At 30.5% G+C, this 19,856-nt stretch overlaps 1 protein-coding gene across 5 annotated transcripts; it reads left to right on the forward strand.

The window, feature by feature from the left end:
- The first annotated feature begins 7,171 nt into the window (after positions 1 to 7,171).
- Positions 7,172 to 12,492, forward strand: LOC119670070 (histone-like protein 18C). 5 transcript variants are annotated; one of them, XM_038080179.1, is made up of 13 exons: positions 7,172 to 7,304; positions 7,423 to 7,472; positions 8,168 to 8,346; positions 8,889 to 8,938; positions 9,881 to 9,954; positions 10,724 to 10,780; positions 10,859 to 10,889; positions 10,949 to 11,012; positions 11,068 to 11,146; positions 11,210 to 11,262; positions 11,406 to 11,597; positions 11,662 to 12,042; positions 12,143 to 12,492. In XM_038080179.1, exons 10-13 carry the CDS (start codon positions 11,242 to 11,244, stop codon positions 12,233 to 12,235), a joined length of 687 nt encoding a protein of 228 aa, XP_037936107.1. In that variant the 5' UTR covers positions 7,172 to 7,304; positions 7,423 to 7,472; positions 8,168 to 8,346; positions 8,889 to 8,938; positions 9,881 to 9,954; positions 10,724 to 10,780; positions 10,859 to 10,889; positions 10,949 to 11,012; positions 11,068 to 11,146; positions 11,210 to 11,241; the 3' UTR covers positions 12,236 to 12,492. The 5 variants fall into 5 exon arrangements, with proteins under 5 accessions (XP_037936107.1, XP_037936106.1, XP_037936108.1 ...); XM_038080178.1 differs by lacking the exons at positions 7,172 to 7,304; positions 7,423 to 7,472; positions 8,168 to 8,346 and adding an exon at positions 8,668 to 8,775; XM_038080180.1 differs by lacking the exons at positions 7,172 to 7,304; positions 7,423 to 7,472; positions 8,168 to 8,346 and adding an exon at positions 8,668 to 8,775 and having other exon boundaries at positions 10,729 to 10,780.
- The last annotated feature ends 7,364 nt before the right edge of the window (positions 12,493 to 19,856 follow it).

The following is a 19,856-nucleotide window of genomic DNA, read 5'->3' on the forward strand; positions in this document are numbered from 1 at the left end:
TGGGGAAATAACAGATACATAATAATAGATACATTTTTATGTATAGACTTAATGAACGAAGTCATGAAAACTGAAGTATCTCTAGAAATCAGTAAATGTTCAAGTTTTTTATATACCATACTGCATCTATTATTATTACTTTTATTATTTTAGGGTAAGCTATTTGCATGATTTCTATGTGTGATGAACTAGCGCTAATAAATAATTAAAGACTATATACCTAAATTATACATTGCACTTAAAGCAGATAGACTGTTGAATAGCTATTCAAATTTTTTTTTTTTCCATATGCTTAAGCAAAGTTAGACTTTTAAACAAATAAATGTAGTAGGTAGTAGATATTGGATATAGTAGATAGATAATATTATCCAGTACAGGAATAAGTATACTATTAAGAGTAATAAGTAATAGTTCTATTGAGAACCACTAGAGAAGGAAGTAGCTCTATTGAGAGTGAAGGTTACAAGTGTCTGATTTCATTAATAAGCCCCCAATAGTACACTCAATTGAAAGCTGGTTTAACTTCAAGGAATACTACGGAGAGAATCAGATTTTGGTCGTTCTAAAAGGACGACAGGCTTAACAGTATTATTTTCAAATAGTAAGACAAGGGGATAGACTAAAGGGTCTATATCATAGAGTTATTATAAAATCATTACGTAATTAGAATATATAATTTACAGAATGGCAACTTTCTAGTTATATATTGATAAATATGTATATTTATATATAATATAATATATAATGCAGGTATTGTAAAATGGATTATTACACTATTATTATAGACATTTTATGCAAAAATATAAAATATTGTTATTAATCAAATTGTATAAAAATGATTCTGATTTTGATTTCAAGTCAAAAATCACAATGATAACTCAGTAAAAAATACTTTTCAATTTTTAATATTGAATGTGAGATTTGTGATGCCAATTTATACAAATTTAGCTAATCAATTCAAATCAAAGTAGAATATGCATTCAATTTAAATTTGTTTTATTTCGATATATAAATATATAAATTGTAAAAGAAATAACTACAAATTTAATAAAACTGACACAAAACAAATATGAATGAATTACATATAATTTTAAAGGGTTTTAACAAAAAAAAAATATTTTTTGAATAATTGTGTAAGTGACTTTTTATACTTTTTACATGCAAATCCATGATTACATTCTAATTTAATTTTAGTTCCTAATGTATTGAGAAGTTGTGTTCCAGAAGTTGTAGAAACCCACAGGAGAAAGAAACAATAATACATTTTCTCTGTGAATGCCCGGCCTTAGCGCCTAGAAGATACAAGGTGAGATGAAAAAACTGCAACAAAGTAAAACGCCATAATTTTTTCATTTTTTTTAAATTTTTTTGAATGAAAGCAAAAAATGTCGGAAATAACATCAAATTTGAGAATCGGTTTAGATTTGTTCGAATTAGCCACCTTTGGCACGAACTATGGCCTTCAAACGGCCAATGAAACCATCACACGCTGCCCGAAAGTGGCTCTGCGGTATTTTGTCCCATTCTCGGCGAAGCGCTTGCTTGAGATGATCGACACTTTGGTATTTTTTAGTTCCAACCTTGCTTTCCAAAATACCCCAGGCACAATAGTCCAACGGATTGGCATCCGGAGATTTTGGTGGCCATTGTGCGGTGGAAATGAAGCGAGGAACCTCATTTCTTAACCATTCTTGGATGGCGCGTGCTGAGTGCGATGGTGCTGAGTCCTGTTGGAATGTCCAAGGTCTGCGGCCGAAATGTTTGCGTGCCCAGGGCTTCAGAACTCCCTCCAAAATATTTTCGCGATAGATTTGCGCATTTAATTTGACACCACGGTCGATGAATACGAGCGGCGAGCGACCATCGGCTGTTATGGCGGCCCACACCATCACCATGGCCGGCTTTTGAGTTGTGATGGCCAACCGAAGTTGCAAATTTTCAGCTGACCTCTCTGGCAAGTAAACACGATCATTTTGTTTGTTTACAAACTGCTGGATAACGAATGGTTTCTCATCGGAGAAAACCAAATTCGGCAGTTCACCACTTTCGGCCAAGCGAAACAACTCTTTAGCTTTTTCGAGTCTAACTTTTTTTTGCGCATCAGTAAGATCTTGCACTTTTTGGAACTTGAATGGCTTTAGTCCAAGCTCATTTTTCAATATTTGCCGAATGGCATATTGCGATATGTTCAGCTCACGAGCCATTTTTCGTCCACTGCGACGCGGATTTCGTTCAATTCGCTTTTTCACTTTTCGAACCATTTCTGCCGATGTTGCTGTTTTTTTTCGTCCACTTCCTTGACGTCGGGCTACGCTACCAGTATCATGGTAACGAGCGATGGTACGAGACACAAAACATTTATTCACTTCTAAATGCTGGAGGGCTCTAACGATAGCCACTTGTGGTTTTCCAGCCAAATGCAAAGCAATCACACTATCACGCTTGAATTCCATCACAAATAACTTTTTTTTTGAAAAATTCCCACCAAAATGCTTTTGTGCGCTTGTAAACAATATAATGAGCTGTCACTAGAATAAATCTGACAGCTGTGGGACGAGCGGTTTAGAAATGACAGCAGTCTGAAGTTGGTTGCAGTTTTTTCATCTCACCTTGTATAGGTTCTTAGGAAAATACCTCTTTGATAATCTATCAGACTGCTCAACGGTAAAGATGAAAAACTTATTATATTACCTAAATTCGGAGGGATGGATTTAGTCTCTACTGTTTTATACTAGGGTTCCTGCAAGGAATGTGGTAGCAAAACGGTGAAAAATCGCTAATTGAGGTACATGGAAGTTATCGAATGGCCTGCCACTGCAACCAACCAACCAATGTATTGAGAAGTTTGAAAAATGAATTTCAGCTGTTTCTTGAGAAATTCATCTTTATTCTATTAAATCCAATAGATTCTATTTAAAAAAAAATTATCACTGCCGACATAAAAGGCAAATTAAATATGTTATATCAAATTTGCCTATGTTTAAAAGTTTTTCTTGATATGAGAAGATTTCTTTTACTGAAAAAAAACAGATAGTGTACTTTTCTTCTGAGATGGACTTGAAGTTTGTTAGGGCTGGGTTGAGCAGCATATCAACTTTTGTAAATAATTTTAGGACTCCGTCCCTGATATATTTTTTCACTGCGTCGATCCTAGTATACTATGGAATCTTAAATAGTCCTCTTATAGCCAGATTTTATGCAATCTGTAATTGCTTTATGGCAGTATTTGCGGCTTTGCTGTATGTAACACATCCGTATAGTAGTGCTGGCCTAATTATATGAGTATATAGTAACTTTCTATTTTTGATGTTGAAGTGATTATTATTGAACAGAGGCTTTAGAAGATGTAAAATTTTATAACAGCTATTCCGTTTGCATTTCATCCGTTCATACCAATTGAGCTGTTTGTCAAACGTGACCCCCAGATATTTTATGCTTTCCTCTCACCTGGTGCCTGGTCTGTATAATATGTTATCATGTTTCCTTATATTATTTCGGAAGATTTCTTTTATTTATGTTTAAAATTCTAAAGCGACAGTTTAATAACTATTTGTTAATATGACATAAATCAAATTTAAATGGTCTTAAAAATCTTCTTTTTAAATCAGAAGACTTCTTCTTATCTAAAATTTTAAATTTTAAAAACGACATTTTAATATTGATTTATAAACATAAAACAAATCAAATTTTAACATCTTTAAAAAAGTCAGTAGATTATCTTTTACTCAAATTAAAATGCAAATGACATAAATAAATAAATGTAAATATTTCATGTTTCACTATTCAGCGTTTAACAACCAATAACACGCTTCATCAAATAATATAATAAAGTAAAGCCGAGAACTTTTCATAGATAATTTCGACAAGATTGAATAAATTTTCCAATCAATCAAATCAAAATACAATAACAGCCCCCACATCATTATTTCCAACAATAATTGCGTCCACGTTAAGCTCATTATTTATTATATAATAAAAATATAATTTGATGCTTGTTAAAGTTGACACTTTCATTATTGGTCAATAAGGACTGTAGGCTAACCCACTGAACACACAAAGCCCAGTGAGTACACTCGTACTAGCCCAGTGAGTACAAAGCTAAGCTCGTACGAACACGGCGAGGTATTGCGAAGTGGTGTGTGGATTGAGGGAAAACTCACATCAGAGTTGCCTGTGAGGAAATTGAAACAATTTGTCATAAATTAAGGCAGTAATGAGTAAGTCACAAAGTGACAAATTAAAAGTCAAATTTAATAAACAAACTCTTCAGGGTACGAAAGAACCAAACCGGGGTATACGTATCTACAGATATGATGAAGTGTCTGAGAGCGAAGGCAGCTGTAGGCTAAAATGAAGGCGTTTTGTTTACTGCGTTAGCTTTGATAGAAAAATGTCATAATAATTTGAAGAGAAAAACAAAATAAAAGATAGTTAGATAAATGGTTGGAAAATTTCTAGAATTTATTGAACGCAAAGGATAAAGTTGACAAATAAAGCCATTTTGCACACGTCCACCACCTGCAGAGCTCACAAACAGCAGCAGTTGGCAGTTGGGAGTTGGGAGTGCGCAACAGTCTTCAATTAAATTACTGAAAAAGGAGATATCGATTGTGGAAAGGACACTATAGCTCGACATACTAACGCACGCGCCTACATATGCCGACAATTAAACTAATGATAAGCAAAAACGTGCAAAACATGTTACCAACGAGAAAAAATCTCATGATATGACATTTCGATGACAAAATTGCGTGATATCTCAAAAGTCAATAAAAATGTATTGAGTTCGCCAGGAGTTGTGACAATTTCCATTGCAAAATTCAGGATAATAATGCTACGTGAGAAATTGCTTGTTACAAAAATTCTAAAAATTTTCATTTATTTTTTCTGTTCTTTTTCCATACGATACGATATTTTATCATAAATGGCAGTTGACAGAGTGAATGGGTGGTTGGAGGCCGAAGTACCTTTATGAATTTTTGATGCCACAATTCCGTAGTCACTCAATTCGCAACATACGTTAACATATTCCATACTCGCCCTATATGCCACACTCGCATGTTGCATGCCTCATCCACTACCAGTCTGTATGCGTGCGTACGTTTGTAATATGTTGTATCTGCAACTGGGAGCATAAGTTGTGCGTGTTTGTATGCCGGTTAAGTAGCATCATTGCGCAATAAACTTGATTCAATTCACTCAATCAGAACGTATCTACCAAATAATAAATCATCACCATCATCAACCTGGGCACCAGCACTGGAGAGTCATTTTCTGTGCAAGCTGCGTGCTGCTTACTGCAGGCCAGGAATATTTTGTGGTAGGTGTGGTGCCTGCTCTAATCCATTTTACAGGACTTCAACGTATGCAGAATTCCATACTTTTAAAATGATTTTTAATGCAATTTGAAATTTTATTTTTAATTGCTAGAATTAGTTTTTCTATGCATAGACAAAAAAAATTTATTTCACATACATATATTGATTTATGGGGGGGATGAATAAATATGCTCTGGGAAATAAAAATAAATAGAAGTAGAAAATATGTTATATGTTGTAATATATATGTAAACATATAAAATATGTTTGTCAAAATTTAGATACCCTTTACACACAACTCTGAGCCTACATTGGGGAATCTACATAGCATACGTAGTATACATCTACATAGTATATACATATAGATATTATTTAAGTTGCCGTGTTCTTAAAAGCTAATTAATTTAAATATGCTTTAGAAAGCAAAATATGAAAAATTAAAACATAAATAAATTATAATATAACCTTAGTTATGACGGTGGTGAGTATATTATTTAATGGGAACTATTGTATTCAATAGAGAGAGTCAATTAGAACAACAAAATTTTATATTATTTTTAATAAATTGAATTTTTGGCTGTCAATACAGCTATTTCGAGTATTGCCAAATACCCATCATCAGTGGTCTTGGAATTATTTCTTATATTTAATTATTAGTAATCAATGTTTATGTTTATGTTGAAGCTAGATAAGTCTGAGCATATAAGAACTTTTACTCTCTATTAACTGCGAAGTTTCTTCATAGTCCCTCTCTACGCCTTGGCTAGATTATTGTTTATCACTTCAGCAGACTAAACAATATATGACTTCAAATCTACATACCTCCCCGAGGAGCCTGTAACCATTCTAAGATTTGATAACGCGGTGTTGTCAGTTTTCGTAAATAATTTCAGGACTGTAATCATTATGTATTTTTGATCGGATCAATCTTGAGGAACTGAGGATTTCATTCATTCTAATATACCATGGTACCTGGAAAAATCTTCAAAGAGCCTGACTATGTGCACTTTCTAGCTTTCTGAATATTTTTTATTTAGTGTTATATCTTTATTTATTTTTTTTTGTGGTGCCGATGTAGTAAGTTCTACGTACCGTCAAAACGATCATCGTCGAAGTGATAATCCCAACTCTTGACGTAATTTGTAATAAACGGACTAAATCACATTCTCTTCGAAAAAAGACTTATTCTCCCCCAAAACCGCTTTCACATTACTATGGGAAGGGACTCTTCTATATTAGCGTTGCAAACCATGATCTTTTGATTCTTGATCTCCGCCAGACTTCCACTTTTTCACTGCATTTGTTGATGTCTGTCCTATTTATTACCCTAGCTTCTGTTTCTCATTTTTAGATCTAATTTCGTCGCTTTGAGATCTTGAACCGCATATGATCATTGGTCACCATTTTTCAGGGCTTGCTCTCATATTTTCCACTATACTATCGGAATTTATTGTTCCAGGCATTATAATCGATAACGGTGTAGAAATAAAAAGGAAGAAGAAACCGTAATCATCTTCTCTGTTCCCTTCTAGAGCGCAGCAAAAGATCAGTGACTACATTAGGAATTCGTAACATAGACAAAATTGTGCTATTAGGGCTGATTACTTTAATTAAAGACCCAACTGATCTTAGTTAATAATATCAAAACTGATCAAATTTATTTTAAGTAATGTTTTATATTGAAAACTTTGTAAAAAATAACAGTTAACCGTTTTTAATATGACGTTAGAGATATTTTCAATTACGATTATTCCTAATTCAATTACATATTTATTAATCGATATAGCATTGAATTTATCAGATATTCTTATTATATTCTTTTCAATTTAAAAGTTTTAATAAATCATTTTTATATTTTTCTACTAAGACTCAGTTTCAATTTTTGTCCCAGAAAATTTTGAAGAAAAATTTTATTGTGATAATTTATTACAAATTAAGAGAGTTCCATAAACGAAATACCAATTTGAAGAGTTCTGATCTGAGAAGGTAACTTAGACTTGCTAATTGCGAATCGCTTTCTTTCTTTTCCTATTCATTCTATTCTCTGCAAAATGTATGTTCTAATTAGATTCTATATTTTCCATTTTAAATTCATGTTTTACAGATTATTACCGCATTTTGCGAAGAGCAGAAGAATTCTCCGACCGATATTGGGTAAGTTAACTTATATACATAGAGAAAATTACTCTTTTTATATTACATTTATCTCTACTTCTGCGTATTTTATTATTATATCTATCCGCTATAAATAAAGTAATCTACTATTACTTTCTAGCAGAAAAGAGGATGTGCATAGTCCTTATGGTTCTAGTAGAAACTAGTTATAACTATAATTATAACTTACCAGTACCATAACACAAATTTCGCTTCGTGGTCGTTTCAAGTGATCCACAAAGCACTTTAACTGTTTTTATAAGCAGTAATATTGATTTATAATCATTTTATGTTAGCCATAATACTTTTGTAACGATTTTACAAGTCTTGGTTTTTTTGTGCGTCAATTTAAAAGATAATCCTTTTTTGTATGGATATTTTAATATATCCATACAAGATTACATGTATTTCGCAATAGGGTCAAAGTATGACATACATTACTGAACAACACTTTTTTTTATCAACGTGACGAAGCACAGAAAGCCAGATCACCGTGGCCAATTATAAATATACACAATATCAAATTTACATTTGACGTGACCATGACTGTTTGCATAACATGGCCCTTACTAATACGTAAATAGCAGCCCACATATTTATCTATCCATATAGCATTGAAAATATCAAATATATTTATATAACTTTCTTTTCAATTTAAAAATTTTTATAAACCATTTTTATTTTTTTATATTTAGATGTGTTTCCCGATTTGTTCCAGAAAAATTTTATTGTGTGATATATTTTTTACCAACAAAATCGTAGCCGATTTGAATAGGTCTTATCCAAAAAGTTTATTTAGACGTGCCAATAACGAATACGTTTTTCCTTTTTGGATATTCTACGAAGACTAGGAAAATTCTCTCGCCGATATTGGGTAAGTTCATTTATATTATTTATATATATTATATATATTTTTTATATATTGTATTAATTTTCGTTTATGTACACAGAGAAAATGTTATAAAAAATGTTTTTGTTTAAAAGTAAAATATGATATGTGATGTCTTCTCTGTACATGTTTTCTGCTCATGACCAAAAAAAACTTAAAATTACCGTAGAATTCGTCGTAACTCATGACGTATTTATTAATCGATATAGCATTGAATTTATCTGATATTCTTAATATATTCTTCTTTTCAATTTAAAAATTTTTATAAATCATTTTTATATCTTTCTACTAAGAGTCAGTTTCAATTTTTGACCTAGAAAATTTTGAAGAAAAATTTAAGAGTGTGAAATTTGTTTATAAATTGGTAGAGTAGTTCTAAAGAATATCCAATTTGAAGAGTTCTAAACTGAGAAGGTAATTTAGACTTGCTAATTACATATGCCTTTTTCTATAAATTTTATTAATTCATTGTGTTATGTCCAAAAAATATATTTGATTTAGATTCTAATTTGATCCATTTTTTACAGATTATTAGAACATTCTATGAGAAGTACGAAGATTTTTTCACCAATATTGGGTAAGTTTTTTTACGTACTGAAAGGAAAAAATATTTTTTTATGGTATATTTTGTCATAACATTTGTATATTAATAACATAACTCGTAACGACAACGTAACAAAATTCGTGGTATGGCACTATCAAAAGCAGATGGAACCTGTCCTGTATCCAAACAATTTATGAAGCAATTTACATTTTGTTGAACTGTTACTAATTTAAAGGAGAAGATTTATATCAACAGGACAGCAAAATTGCATAGTATATAGTACTCTTCGTCATTTCATGGTTGCATTAACCAGCCATCAGTTTCCATTGTATTTGAAAAATGCCTTGAATTAGTAGTATGACATAAGTGTCACATAAAAGAGGTTAATTCTGAGGCCATTCCGAATTATCCACAATGTTTTATGACTGTTTTTACAAGTACCGTAACACGAATTTCGCTTTGTGGTCGTTTCTACAAAAGGTGAGTTATAGTACTAGCAAAAATAGTACCATAACATAAATTTCGCTTTCTGGTCAGATCGACTAATGCACAATCCGTTGTGGGTTTTTTTCAATCAATGATATACACCTTATATACCTTAAAATATACACTAAAGTTAAGACATTGATGTCTACATATAAACCTTATTACGAGTTTTCGAAAACAGTCCTCAATATGTATATTCCTTATTTAGGATAAAGAATTCATTATTTGTCAGAAGTTTCCACAAGATTAGTTTCCACAAAATCCATTAAGATTAAATTACACATCATATTTAGTAATTGCAAATAAATCGAACTGTACTATACCATATATACAATTATTTGGTATATAGATATAGTAAGTCGCGTAATCTAAAACAAGCACCAGCTACACCCGCCCTTTAATTAATATAAACGCTTGTTTAAAGCGTTAAAGTTTAAAGCCTCAGATCTTGTAGGTCTTTATATTTTAATTTCAATAAATTTATTACAGATTGTTAGAAGACTGGGCTTGACCTGCTGGATAGTAAATTGGATTCTTGGAATTAATTCCCTTATCGTTGTTGGGTAAGTTCAATTATTTAAAAACTTCAAATTTTTGGAATCCTTTTATTACAGCAATATTTTTTATTATATTTACACATATTATTGTTATATGGATTTATTTACATAAGTTGAGGCTAGTTGAGTCATTGCGCTTGAGCACTCTTACTCTTTATTAACTGCGTGGTTTCATCGTAACCCCTCTCTACACCTTGACTTCTTCAGTCTAAGCAATAACTGCCCTCAGATCTGCATACCTTCTCGAGGGGTCTGTAACCATTCCGAGATCTTCATATAGATTTTAAAGATGGATGGCACCATAGCGCCATCCATTCGTCAATAAAAATTCCAACTAAAAGTATCTATTTTATGTATTTCTATTAAACATATCCAATGCAAATTGGATATTTATATATCGATATTTATATACGTCTTAAAAAAATATTTTTAGCAATCAATATCTCATTGAAATTATGTGGAAACTGACATTTAGTTTTCCTTCCAATTTTAATATTTTTGAAAATTAGATTTCACTTTTGATTCTAAAATGTGTTTCAAATTTTGATCGTAGAAAAATAGTTAAACTAAATTTTTAAGTGATAATATTAATATTACCTCTTAACCTCTTACTTGAAGGAAGTAAGCATACAAAGTCATTTTTTGTGTTTATGGGTTACAGAAGTTCCAGAACGACACCAGCTCTATTCAGAAGGTCTTTAATAATTTTATTTATTTTTTTTATAGATTTTTTCAGATTTTTAACTTTTTACTCTTAACAATATTTTTTATTTAGAATAGGTTTCTTGCAAGCTGGTTCACTTACTCCCACATCGTTCATTTAGGACAGCAGGTGAGTTACTATATTTATTTTTAAAATTTTAGACGTTCTTAAGTAGGCTTTATTTTTTTATAATTATTATATTGCAAGGCCCTCAACCCTCGTTAATTAATGACAGCGGGTAAGTAACTATATGTATTTCTATAATTTTAGACATTCTTTATAATAGACATTTTTAAGTGGGCTTCTTTCTTTATAATTCCATTGCAAGACCTTCAACCTTCGTTAATTAAAAACAGCGCGGGTAAGTCACTATAATTATTTTTACATCTACTTTATTACATTTGTTCTTCTTTTAGGCTTCTTTTTAGTATTCCTTGTTAAGGACCAGTTCTCTTACAAGAACTTATTTCTGACCTCGTTGGTTAAAGACAGCTGGTAAGTTATATTTAATTTTCATGTTTGCTTATATTATGTTTTACTCTATAAAAACTTCAACAGTGATCATACTTGAAAGGATCTCAATCGATAAAATGCCAACAAATGTAGCAGATGTAAGTAACAGCCTCTATCAATCTTAATCATTTTATAATTCACTTACATATCCATTTGGCTTAATAAAAATCTGAGAAGAAGTAAATGTGATATGAATTTAAATTGAAATGTTTACTAACTCCTTTCTTTTCATAAATATTAGTCATCTCACGGATTGCTTTCAATCAAAATACCAGACGTTGAACCAACTCCTGCAAGCGCTAACGGTTTCTTAAACTATCTTCGAGACTATTGCAAAACGCATGCCGACAAATCGTCTGAACAAATATTGATGTCCACAACTCATCAATGGAATGTAATGAGTGATACTCGGAGAAATATGTATCGTGAAGTAGTAAGTTAAAAAAAATTTATATTTAAAATTATTATATATGGATTTTTTGGAAAATTATTTATAGGGAGATGCTTGCGGAGGATGCCCTAAAAAAAAGAAGAACCCTTGTAAGAAAAAAAAACCCAAGTGTCCAAAGAAAAAAAAGAAAAATCCCTGCAAGAAAAAGAAGCCAGCATGCCCTAAGAAAAAGCCGAAGTGTCCTAAAAAAAAGAAAAATCCCTGCAAAAAGAAGAAGCCTCGCTGCCCCAAGAAAAAAAAGAAGACTTGCGGCGCAAAGAAGCCAAAGTGCACCAACCCTGGCCCGCTTACAAATAATGCATACTTGAATTATCTGAGATACTTCCGTCGTAACAATTGTGGCTTGGACCCAAAAGATATTATCAAACAAGCGGCAAAATGTTGGTGCAAACTACCTCCTGAAAAACGTTTGCGCTTTGAGAAGCAGGTATGGTATATACGAGAAGAATAACAAATTGATCAATTATTTTCATATTTCTTTTTTTTTGTTATGGAAAAATTGATAATATAAATTAACGTTTTGTTAGGCCTGTAAGATGACCACATCTTGCCGTCGTAAGAATACCAAGCTTTGCAAAGAAGCCCGTAAGCCTAAAAAAAAGAAACCCTGCTGCCCATAAAACAGTTCGACGAAGAGTATTTTAGAAAATTTGTTATAATTGGCCAAATCGCAAACTACACATTGACTAATCTTACTCTTATGCAATTTGATGTCTGGCATCAAAGAAACTATATTTAGGCGAAAGAATTCCAAATAAGTCCACATACCCTTTTGTCGCAGAAAATACCAAGAGCTCGACTGGTGCTATTTACTTTAGAACTGTAAAATGCAGATTGAAAATACTGTATTTATGCAACTAAGACCTTATCTCCGACATGAAGAAACTTACATAAAGACGAAGCATATCTCTTTTGTAGTAACAATGATGCATATAAAGTACCGAGGGTTCAACGAAAATTAGTGGCCATATAACTATTCACCGCATATTATGGACTTCATATTATGGATTTTAAATTCAATCAACCTAAAATACTCTTCAGTGTCAAGCAAATTACATATTGGCACAAAAACTGTCAATGTCTTCAAATCGACCCAAGGAGTACCTCTTAATTACAGTAAGGGGGTCTTAAATTGTTTTTAGATAAAGCTTATATATTTTATATAAGTACCTAAACCTAAACTCTGTTTTTATATTTTTTATTTATAATACAATTTAGCGCTAAATTTTAATTATTTGGAACATGTGTAAAACAAAATTTTTTTAGGGATTTTTTTGACAAAGAAGTGGATGAATTTAAATAACTGTATTCTATTTTAGAAAGTGATATTTATAATAAAATTTGGAGGAAAATAAATTTTAAGTATATGTTAAAAAAAAACAAAACAATTGTTTTATTTCCATCATAATTTACCCACATAGTAAATTCTATATTTAGGCGGTATTAAAAATTTAAAATAAAAGATATAAATGAAAGTGATTTTTCAGATGTCCTGTTTTTATTGGACTATGTATAGATGTTTATTCGATATTTTATCTTGATGTGTGGAGCAGTGCCTTTCCGTTTGCATGAACACGGAGAGGTTATACCTGCTAATATAAGTAAAGTTTATTGTTATTTAAAAAATTTTGGAATTTGTATACCCGGGTAGATGTGTTGAGAAACTAGTGATGTGCTGAGGGCATGGATTTGTATGCACCGAGGTGGATTTGGGCCCGTGAGGGTGACGAAGCTTCAGTTTGTTAGTTGGCGGTTTAAGAACTGGACATCAAATTAAAAACAAAATACAATTTTTTCGATTCTTGGATAAAAAAAAATCTCCTCCTCATTTTATATATTTTAAAATAAATTAGTTAACAAATACATTTAAGATATACACATATACTGCTAAGAGCGAAATTATATTGTAATCGATATTTAATCACATTGAAAATTTAAGTACCGTATGGGGAGACAACTACTTGATAACCACTGCTCTACAAACAGAAGTATCGTATCTGGGACTGTAAACTTCTAAAAGTTTATACAACGGTTTATACAATACTATAGTATCTGAATGAAATAAGAAAAAAATGTCAGACTATTGAAGTATAAGAAGGAATAAAGTTGTTATATGATGTTTATACAAAAATAAAATATATAAACTTAATCTAATATTTATAAAAGATTTGATTTTATAGAGTATTAATGCATTTAAGTAATTTTTCCATATATTATATGAAAATATTGTATACCTCAACCATATAGCAAATTCACACATTTTTTCGAATTTAAATTCGAACATTATTAGATTGCCATCTGACGTGAAAAATTTAGCAAGGATATAAATTTCGTGGTGAATTTCTAAAAACACACCTCATGAACTATATTGACCAAATTTCGTTTTCATATTAATAGACATAAAAATTTCTCTTCGATTCTATTTTAATAAAAAATTTCTTTCTGTTGGTTATTTATTTTTACAAATATTCTTTTAAATATATTAAATATACTACATAATGAAAGGATATGGTATTTATGGATAATAATTTAATTTTGTGTATTAAATTATGTTATTGATTTTGGATTTACCTTTACACATCCCTTGATTCTTCTTCTTCTTGAGTTAGTGCTATTACGCACTTTTACTCTATAATGGCTGGGGGGCTTATCTCTACCCCACACTAGGCTTTAACTAGGCTAAAAAAAAAATATCATTTATTTGTCTTTTAGTTGATGACGGACCTTAAATCAGCATATCTTCCTGAGAGTCCAGAAGTAGATAAAATAACAGAATTTTATTTAGGGGGAAAATACAATTACATATATTTATATATAACTATGTAAGTGTATATTTCATTAAATTTTATGAATAATTTGAAATTAATATTAAATTAATTAAAAATTAAAAAAAATGAAATTATATTAATTAATATAATGTATTATAAATGAACGTTATAATAAATTGATATGTTTTCAATTAAAAATAAATGGAGAATATATTTATTATACTGAAAATATATTTTTAACAAAAAAATATACAATACGTGATTGTAATATATAATATATTTTTATATCACAATTATTTTTAAACATCTATTAATTTAATTAATGCAAATTTTCGATAAAAACACTTTAAAATAATAATTTTAAAAATATAAAAACAAGCAAAATTGATTTCTACTGAGTATATTTATTATTTAATGCTCTTGTAGGTAACCACATATAGCTTTTAATAAAAATCATCCTCTTCAGATGAGGACGAACTTCAACCCTTGGTACTTGAAGTCTCAAAAAATTATTTTCGAATTATTAAATATAAGTAATAATTCCAAGACCACTGATGCTGGATATTTGGCAAACCTCGAAACAGTTGTATCGTCAGCCAAAAATTCCGTTAATTAAAATAAACAAAAATTTTTTGTTGTAGTTCTCTAGTTTTCGAAACCTCCAAAAAAAATGTATTTTTATAAATAGACTTGTTGCATTAGTAATGAATATATTGTATAATTATTTCCTTTATATTTTAATTCATGTTTTAATGTTAATGTGTTGTATAATTATTTCTTTAGGATTTATATTAAATTATTGCTACAATGGTACATTACGACGAATGACATCCTCAAGGACCTCAAGATTGATCCGATCAAAAAATACATAAAGGATAGAGCACTGAAATTATTTACGAAAACTGACGGCTTACCAACACCGTATTATCGAATCTCAGAATAATTACAAGCTCTTCGGGGTGGTATGCAGATTAGAAGTCAATTATTGCTTAGTCTGATGAGATGATAAACAATAACCTAGTCAAGGCGCAAAGAGGGGTTATGAAAAAACCTCGTAGTTGATAGAGAGTAAAAGTGCTCAAGTGCGCTGTCTCAACTAGCCTTAACATAATTATTATTGCTATATTATAAGAATATTTTCGTATCCTGAAGATAATTATAGAATATAGTCGAAATACTGATTCAAATAAAATATTTCGAAAAATAAAACATTTCTTTAAAAAAATATATTATTTAACTATTGACCAATTACCCCGTTAAAGAAACAAAATTATAATTGGATAATTAAAAAAAATTTTTAATTATAAATATTTTTATATATTATAAAATAGAATTAGTAATTAATAATAAAATATATAAATACTTTTAATGCAAAAGATAAAAAAAAAATTTTATATAAAATAGATTTAAATAGAAAATGGAATTTAAGTTCAGTTGGACACATATCCTTTACTCTGCATGAACCAACTTCTTTCGAAAGGATCCACCAAAAAATACATAGAATGAAAAAAATAAATATTGGCAGATTGTCAAAATATTTTTCCAATTAAAAACATTTTTAATTTTACATATTGTCTCAGTTGTCTAACTTTATTTAATAACTCTTGTTTTATAAAAAAACATATTAAAATTATTTTTTGTTTTTTCTTTCATAAAATATAAAATAAAAATATATCCTCGTAAAGTACTTTCATTGCATACGTCGCACTTGAAGTTGAACAAAGTCAAGTCAAATCTCTCATAAATGTACAAGCAATAAAAAAAGGAGGAATAATGAAGAGTGGCTTAAAAAGGACATTTACGCTAAGTCGACCAGTGTGTACTGCATATGTGGAATATATACAACAACCACCGAAACACCCCACCCACCCACATAGTGTGTCACATAATCCTCATACTTCTTGAATATCTCATTTTACCACTTCGCTTTATGGCAGATTTCAACCATAATTTTTAAAATTTCAATTTTTTTATTACATTTCACAATTGAATTGCAATGATTCGGTCGGTGCGAGAGCGGAGGGAGCGGTAATAAAAATGCATAATAAAAGCAAAAAAAAAGAAAAAACAGAAAAGATTTTTCATAGGAACATAATTTTTTTTAATTGAAAAATTTTGCGACGCTCACATTACACAAAATGAGGAAATGATTTAATTTAGTTTAAATACGTCTACATATCCGCCATCTAGCGGTCGGTCTTGCAAGCAATTACGCGTATGTGAAGCCTTATTCCCGCTTTTAATTTGCATAAAAAAGCCTTTATGTTATTAACGTTACTGTTTTTTTCTCATCCTTTCTTCATTTGTTAATTCATTTCGAAATGCGCAATTAAGAACTTAAGTCCTTTATTTTTGTTGCAATTGCGATTGCACTGACATTTCATAAAAGCAAAGTGATGCTCATTTAGTGCTAAATTGCGAGTCCTTTTAACATAATTTTTATGTAGCATTTCCAAGGACATATTACACATGTCATTAGTTTTGCAAAAATTATATAATTTTCTACTATTAAGTTTCTATTATGGCAGAGAAAACGAGATTTTTTAATCAAAGAGCTTTATAAGCATCGGTAGAGGTTAAACTATAGAGCTTGCCATCGTAATTATAATCCTTTGACAAACTTTTAAAAAGATGTAGAGGATGTTGTGTGTGGGTTATATAAATATACCAAAGGGAAGACAAACTTTTCTGAATTTAACAATTTGTCATTATAGGCCATTGGTTGATAACTATATTTATACAGCATGGCTCAGTGGTGAATTCTGGTGAAGTTGTAGTGGTAATAATTGAACATTGATTTTCTCTCATTATCCACTTCACTCCAGATAGAGAGATATTATTAGTTTTCTGCTATGGAAATTAGTAGAGTTGGATGCAATTTAGATTTGTTCTGCAGACTTTATCGTTCATTAGTGTCGAGCCAAATCTAATGATTGAAGAATAAACTTAAGAAGTAAACCCATAGGAATACTTCTTTTCGTTTTTTCTTTGTTTTTGGACTTCATATTATTATAATAAGTTAAATAATAATCACTTACTATATGCTTCGAACACAAGAATACATACAACTACTATTTTAGTAGTATATATTTGCTTACTCATATATAAGGTTCTCACATTTTATATTTGTGAACTCAAGTATAAGTTTCTCACAGTTTTAGATCGACTAGAATGCGGTGGAAGATTAAAAATACTGCTGCTGCCTATATATGTATATATATATATGATTTGACAAGTTATGATAAAAATATCGGAAAACAGAATTATTTTTTAGAATAAGTGAATGAAGAGTTTATTTTCTAAGTGAACCAAATACTAACATTATATGTAATGTTCGTCTTGATAGACGATAAGATACGATAGATAAAAAGGAAAAGAACGTCTCTTCACATATAACAACATTATGTTACAATTAGTGGCGTTAAATAGATTCATCAAGGTAGACTATTTAAAAATTTAAAAACTAATTCAAAGTTTATATAAAACATTTATATGAAATAAGACGAATATCCATTATATCAAAATTAACGTGGTTTGAAATGTTTTAGTAATTTTTTAACCACAAAAACTCTACATTTGGTACATTTACTGATTGTTGTTTTACAGTTCTAAACATTAAATATTTTCATTATTATTATTTTCATATATATTTCATATTTACCTTGAAAAAGTATAGACGGATATACTTTTTTATTATCATAATATCATCACTGTCATAATCATCATCACTGTCATTATTATCATCATCGTCATTATCATCATCATCTTCTACTAATACTTATCATCATCATATTGTTCATCATCATCCTCATCATCATCTTTCTCATCATCATCATCAGCATGACCACCATCATCGGCACTATAACCGGCATCTGATTGTTGCCGCCTTCAAAATATGTACTCTGATTAAAATCTAATGTCATATGTTTAGATACGGCTATGTTACAACTGTTGTGATCCATACCACAGCTCTCAGAAAAGCATGGTCTACTTCTCTTCAGTTGACCATAAAACGTTGACCAAGAAATGTTTTATAGTTTCGCTTTTTAATCACGGATTTATTCCGAATTTAAGTTTAGGTTTTATAAATTATTTATTAATATTTGGCTAAGGAAAATGATACCTTCTTCACACTTACTTCACCACATATACTCTTCTTCCTCCTCTTTCAACTTCCTTTACATATACTCTTGAAATGTAAATATAAAGCTTATGGTTTATAAAGTTTTTACTTTACTATCCTATAAATGTAGTGTAAATATTTCATATATATATATATGTATTTAATTATAAATAACAAAATTAATTTACATATATTCTTTTATAACAAAAAATTAATATTTTATTTATTTTTTATAAATCTCCATTGATTCTCTTACATTTCAGTGACTCTCCTTATATCTACATTAAAGTCCTTTTGTGCTTACATAAATTAAATCCAATAAACATGTTTTAAACGATTAAATTCCTTCTATTATGAATTCCGCCTTTTAAAACTGAACTGTTTAAAACTTCTTAAGACGGCTTATTGATTATTAAAGTTTCTCATTCGTACATAAAACTGCATATTTAAGTGAATATATACCCGATACCCGCGCACATACATACGCACACACACACAAGGGCCAGCATGAGTGAGTAGGTGTATTTACCTGCATTATACGATATCGTTGCTTTTCTTCTTCTTCAGTACTGCGTGCTCCTTGTGTTCGAAGGTACAAGCAAAGAACGTCAAATGCGATAATTATTAATAATTATCCACTCGTCTGCCACCACCAACATTAACACAGCATAATGGTAATAGCATAAGGCAGCACAGGCACTTCTGAACTGATTTTGACTGACAGGGGTGCGCGTTAAGTAAGAGCTCAGCTCAATACAGTCAAGAAGAAGAAACGTTTCAATTTGTTACCAAAAAATACAAGAAATAAGAAAAAAAAGCAATAGTTAAAAAAAAAGAAGTAATAACAAAAACAAAAAAAATACATGTCAGTGCGTAATTTCCTAGTACTTCTGCAATTCGCTGTGCAGTTGAAGGTATTTTAATGGGCAGAGTTTTGGACGGCAAGAGCAGCAGTACCAACAGCAACAGCAGCAGCAGCAGCAGTAGAAGACGGTGTTTCGGTGCAAAAGCTGCTTTTCGCTGACTACCTTCATAAGTGCGAGTACATAAAGTAACGTTGCCAGCAAATTAAATAATGGCCGAAAGATTGTTGCCTGTTGTATGCTGTGAGCATGAAACATGCAATTATGAAATTAACGATTTTCAACACGGCAAGTGGCTCATCTACCAAGACACAATTCGAAAGCGTACATAAGTGAGTAAGTGATTACTCAGTGTAAATCGAGAGGTGTGTGAGGTGGTGAATAATGTGAATACTGAAAATGTGGTGATTATTACTTTTGCTGAAGAAGTTGGCAATGGCAATTTATTGTTTAATGTTTGTAAGAGGACTGTTGTAATTCTTCATAT

This window comes from Teleopsis dalmanni, chromosome 1, assembly GCF_002237135.1.
Source record: "Teleopsis dalmanni isolate 2A chromosome 1, ASM223713v2, whole genome shotgun sequence".
Classification (NCBI taxonomy): Eukaryota; Metazoa; Arthropoda; class Insecta; order Diptera; family Diopsidae; genus Teleopsis; species Teleopsis dalmanni.

Bases quoted from the DNA above. Each gene is read 5' to 3' on its own strand.
- LOC119670070 (XM_038080179.1), top strand. From the start codon at position 11,242: ATGCCAACAAATGTAGCAGAT. The intron at 11,263-11,405 runs GTAAGTAACAGC...CATAAATATTAG, and splicing joins TGCCAACAAATGTAGCAGAT to TCATCTCACGGATTGCTTTC. The intron at 12,043-12,142 runs GTATGGTATATA...ACGTTTTGTTAG, and splicing joins GTTTGCGCTTTGAGAAGCAG to GCCTGTAAGATGACCACATC.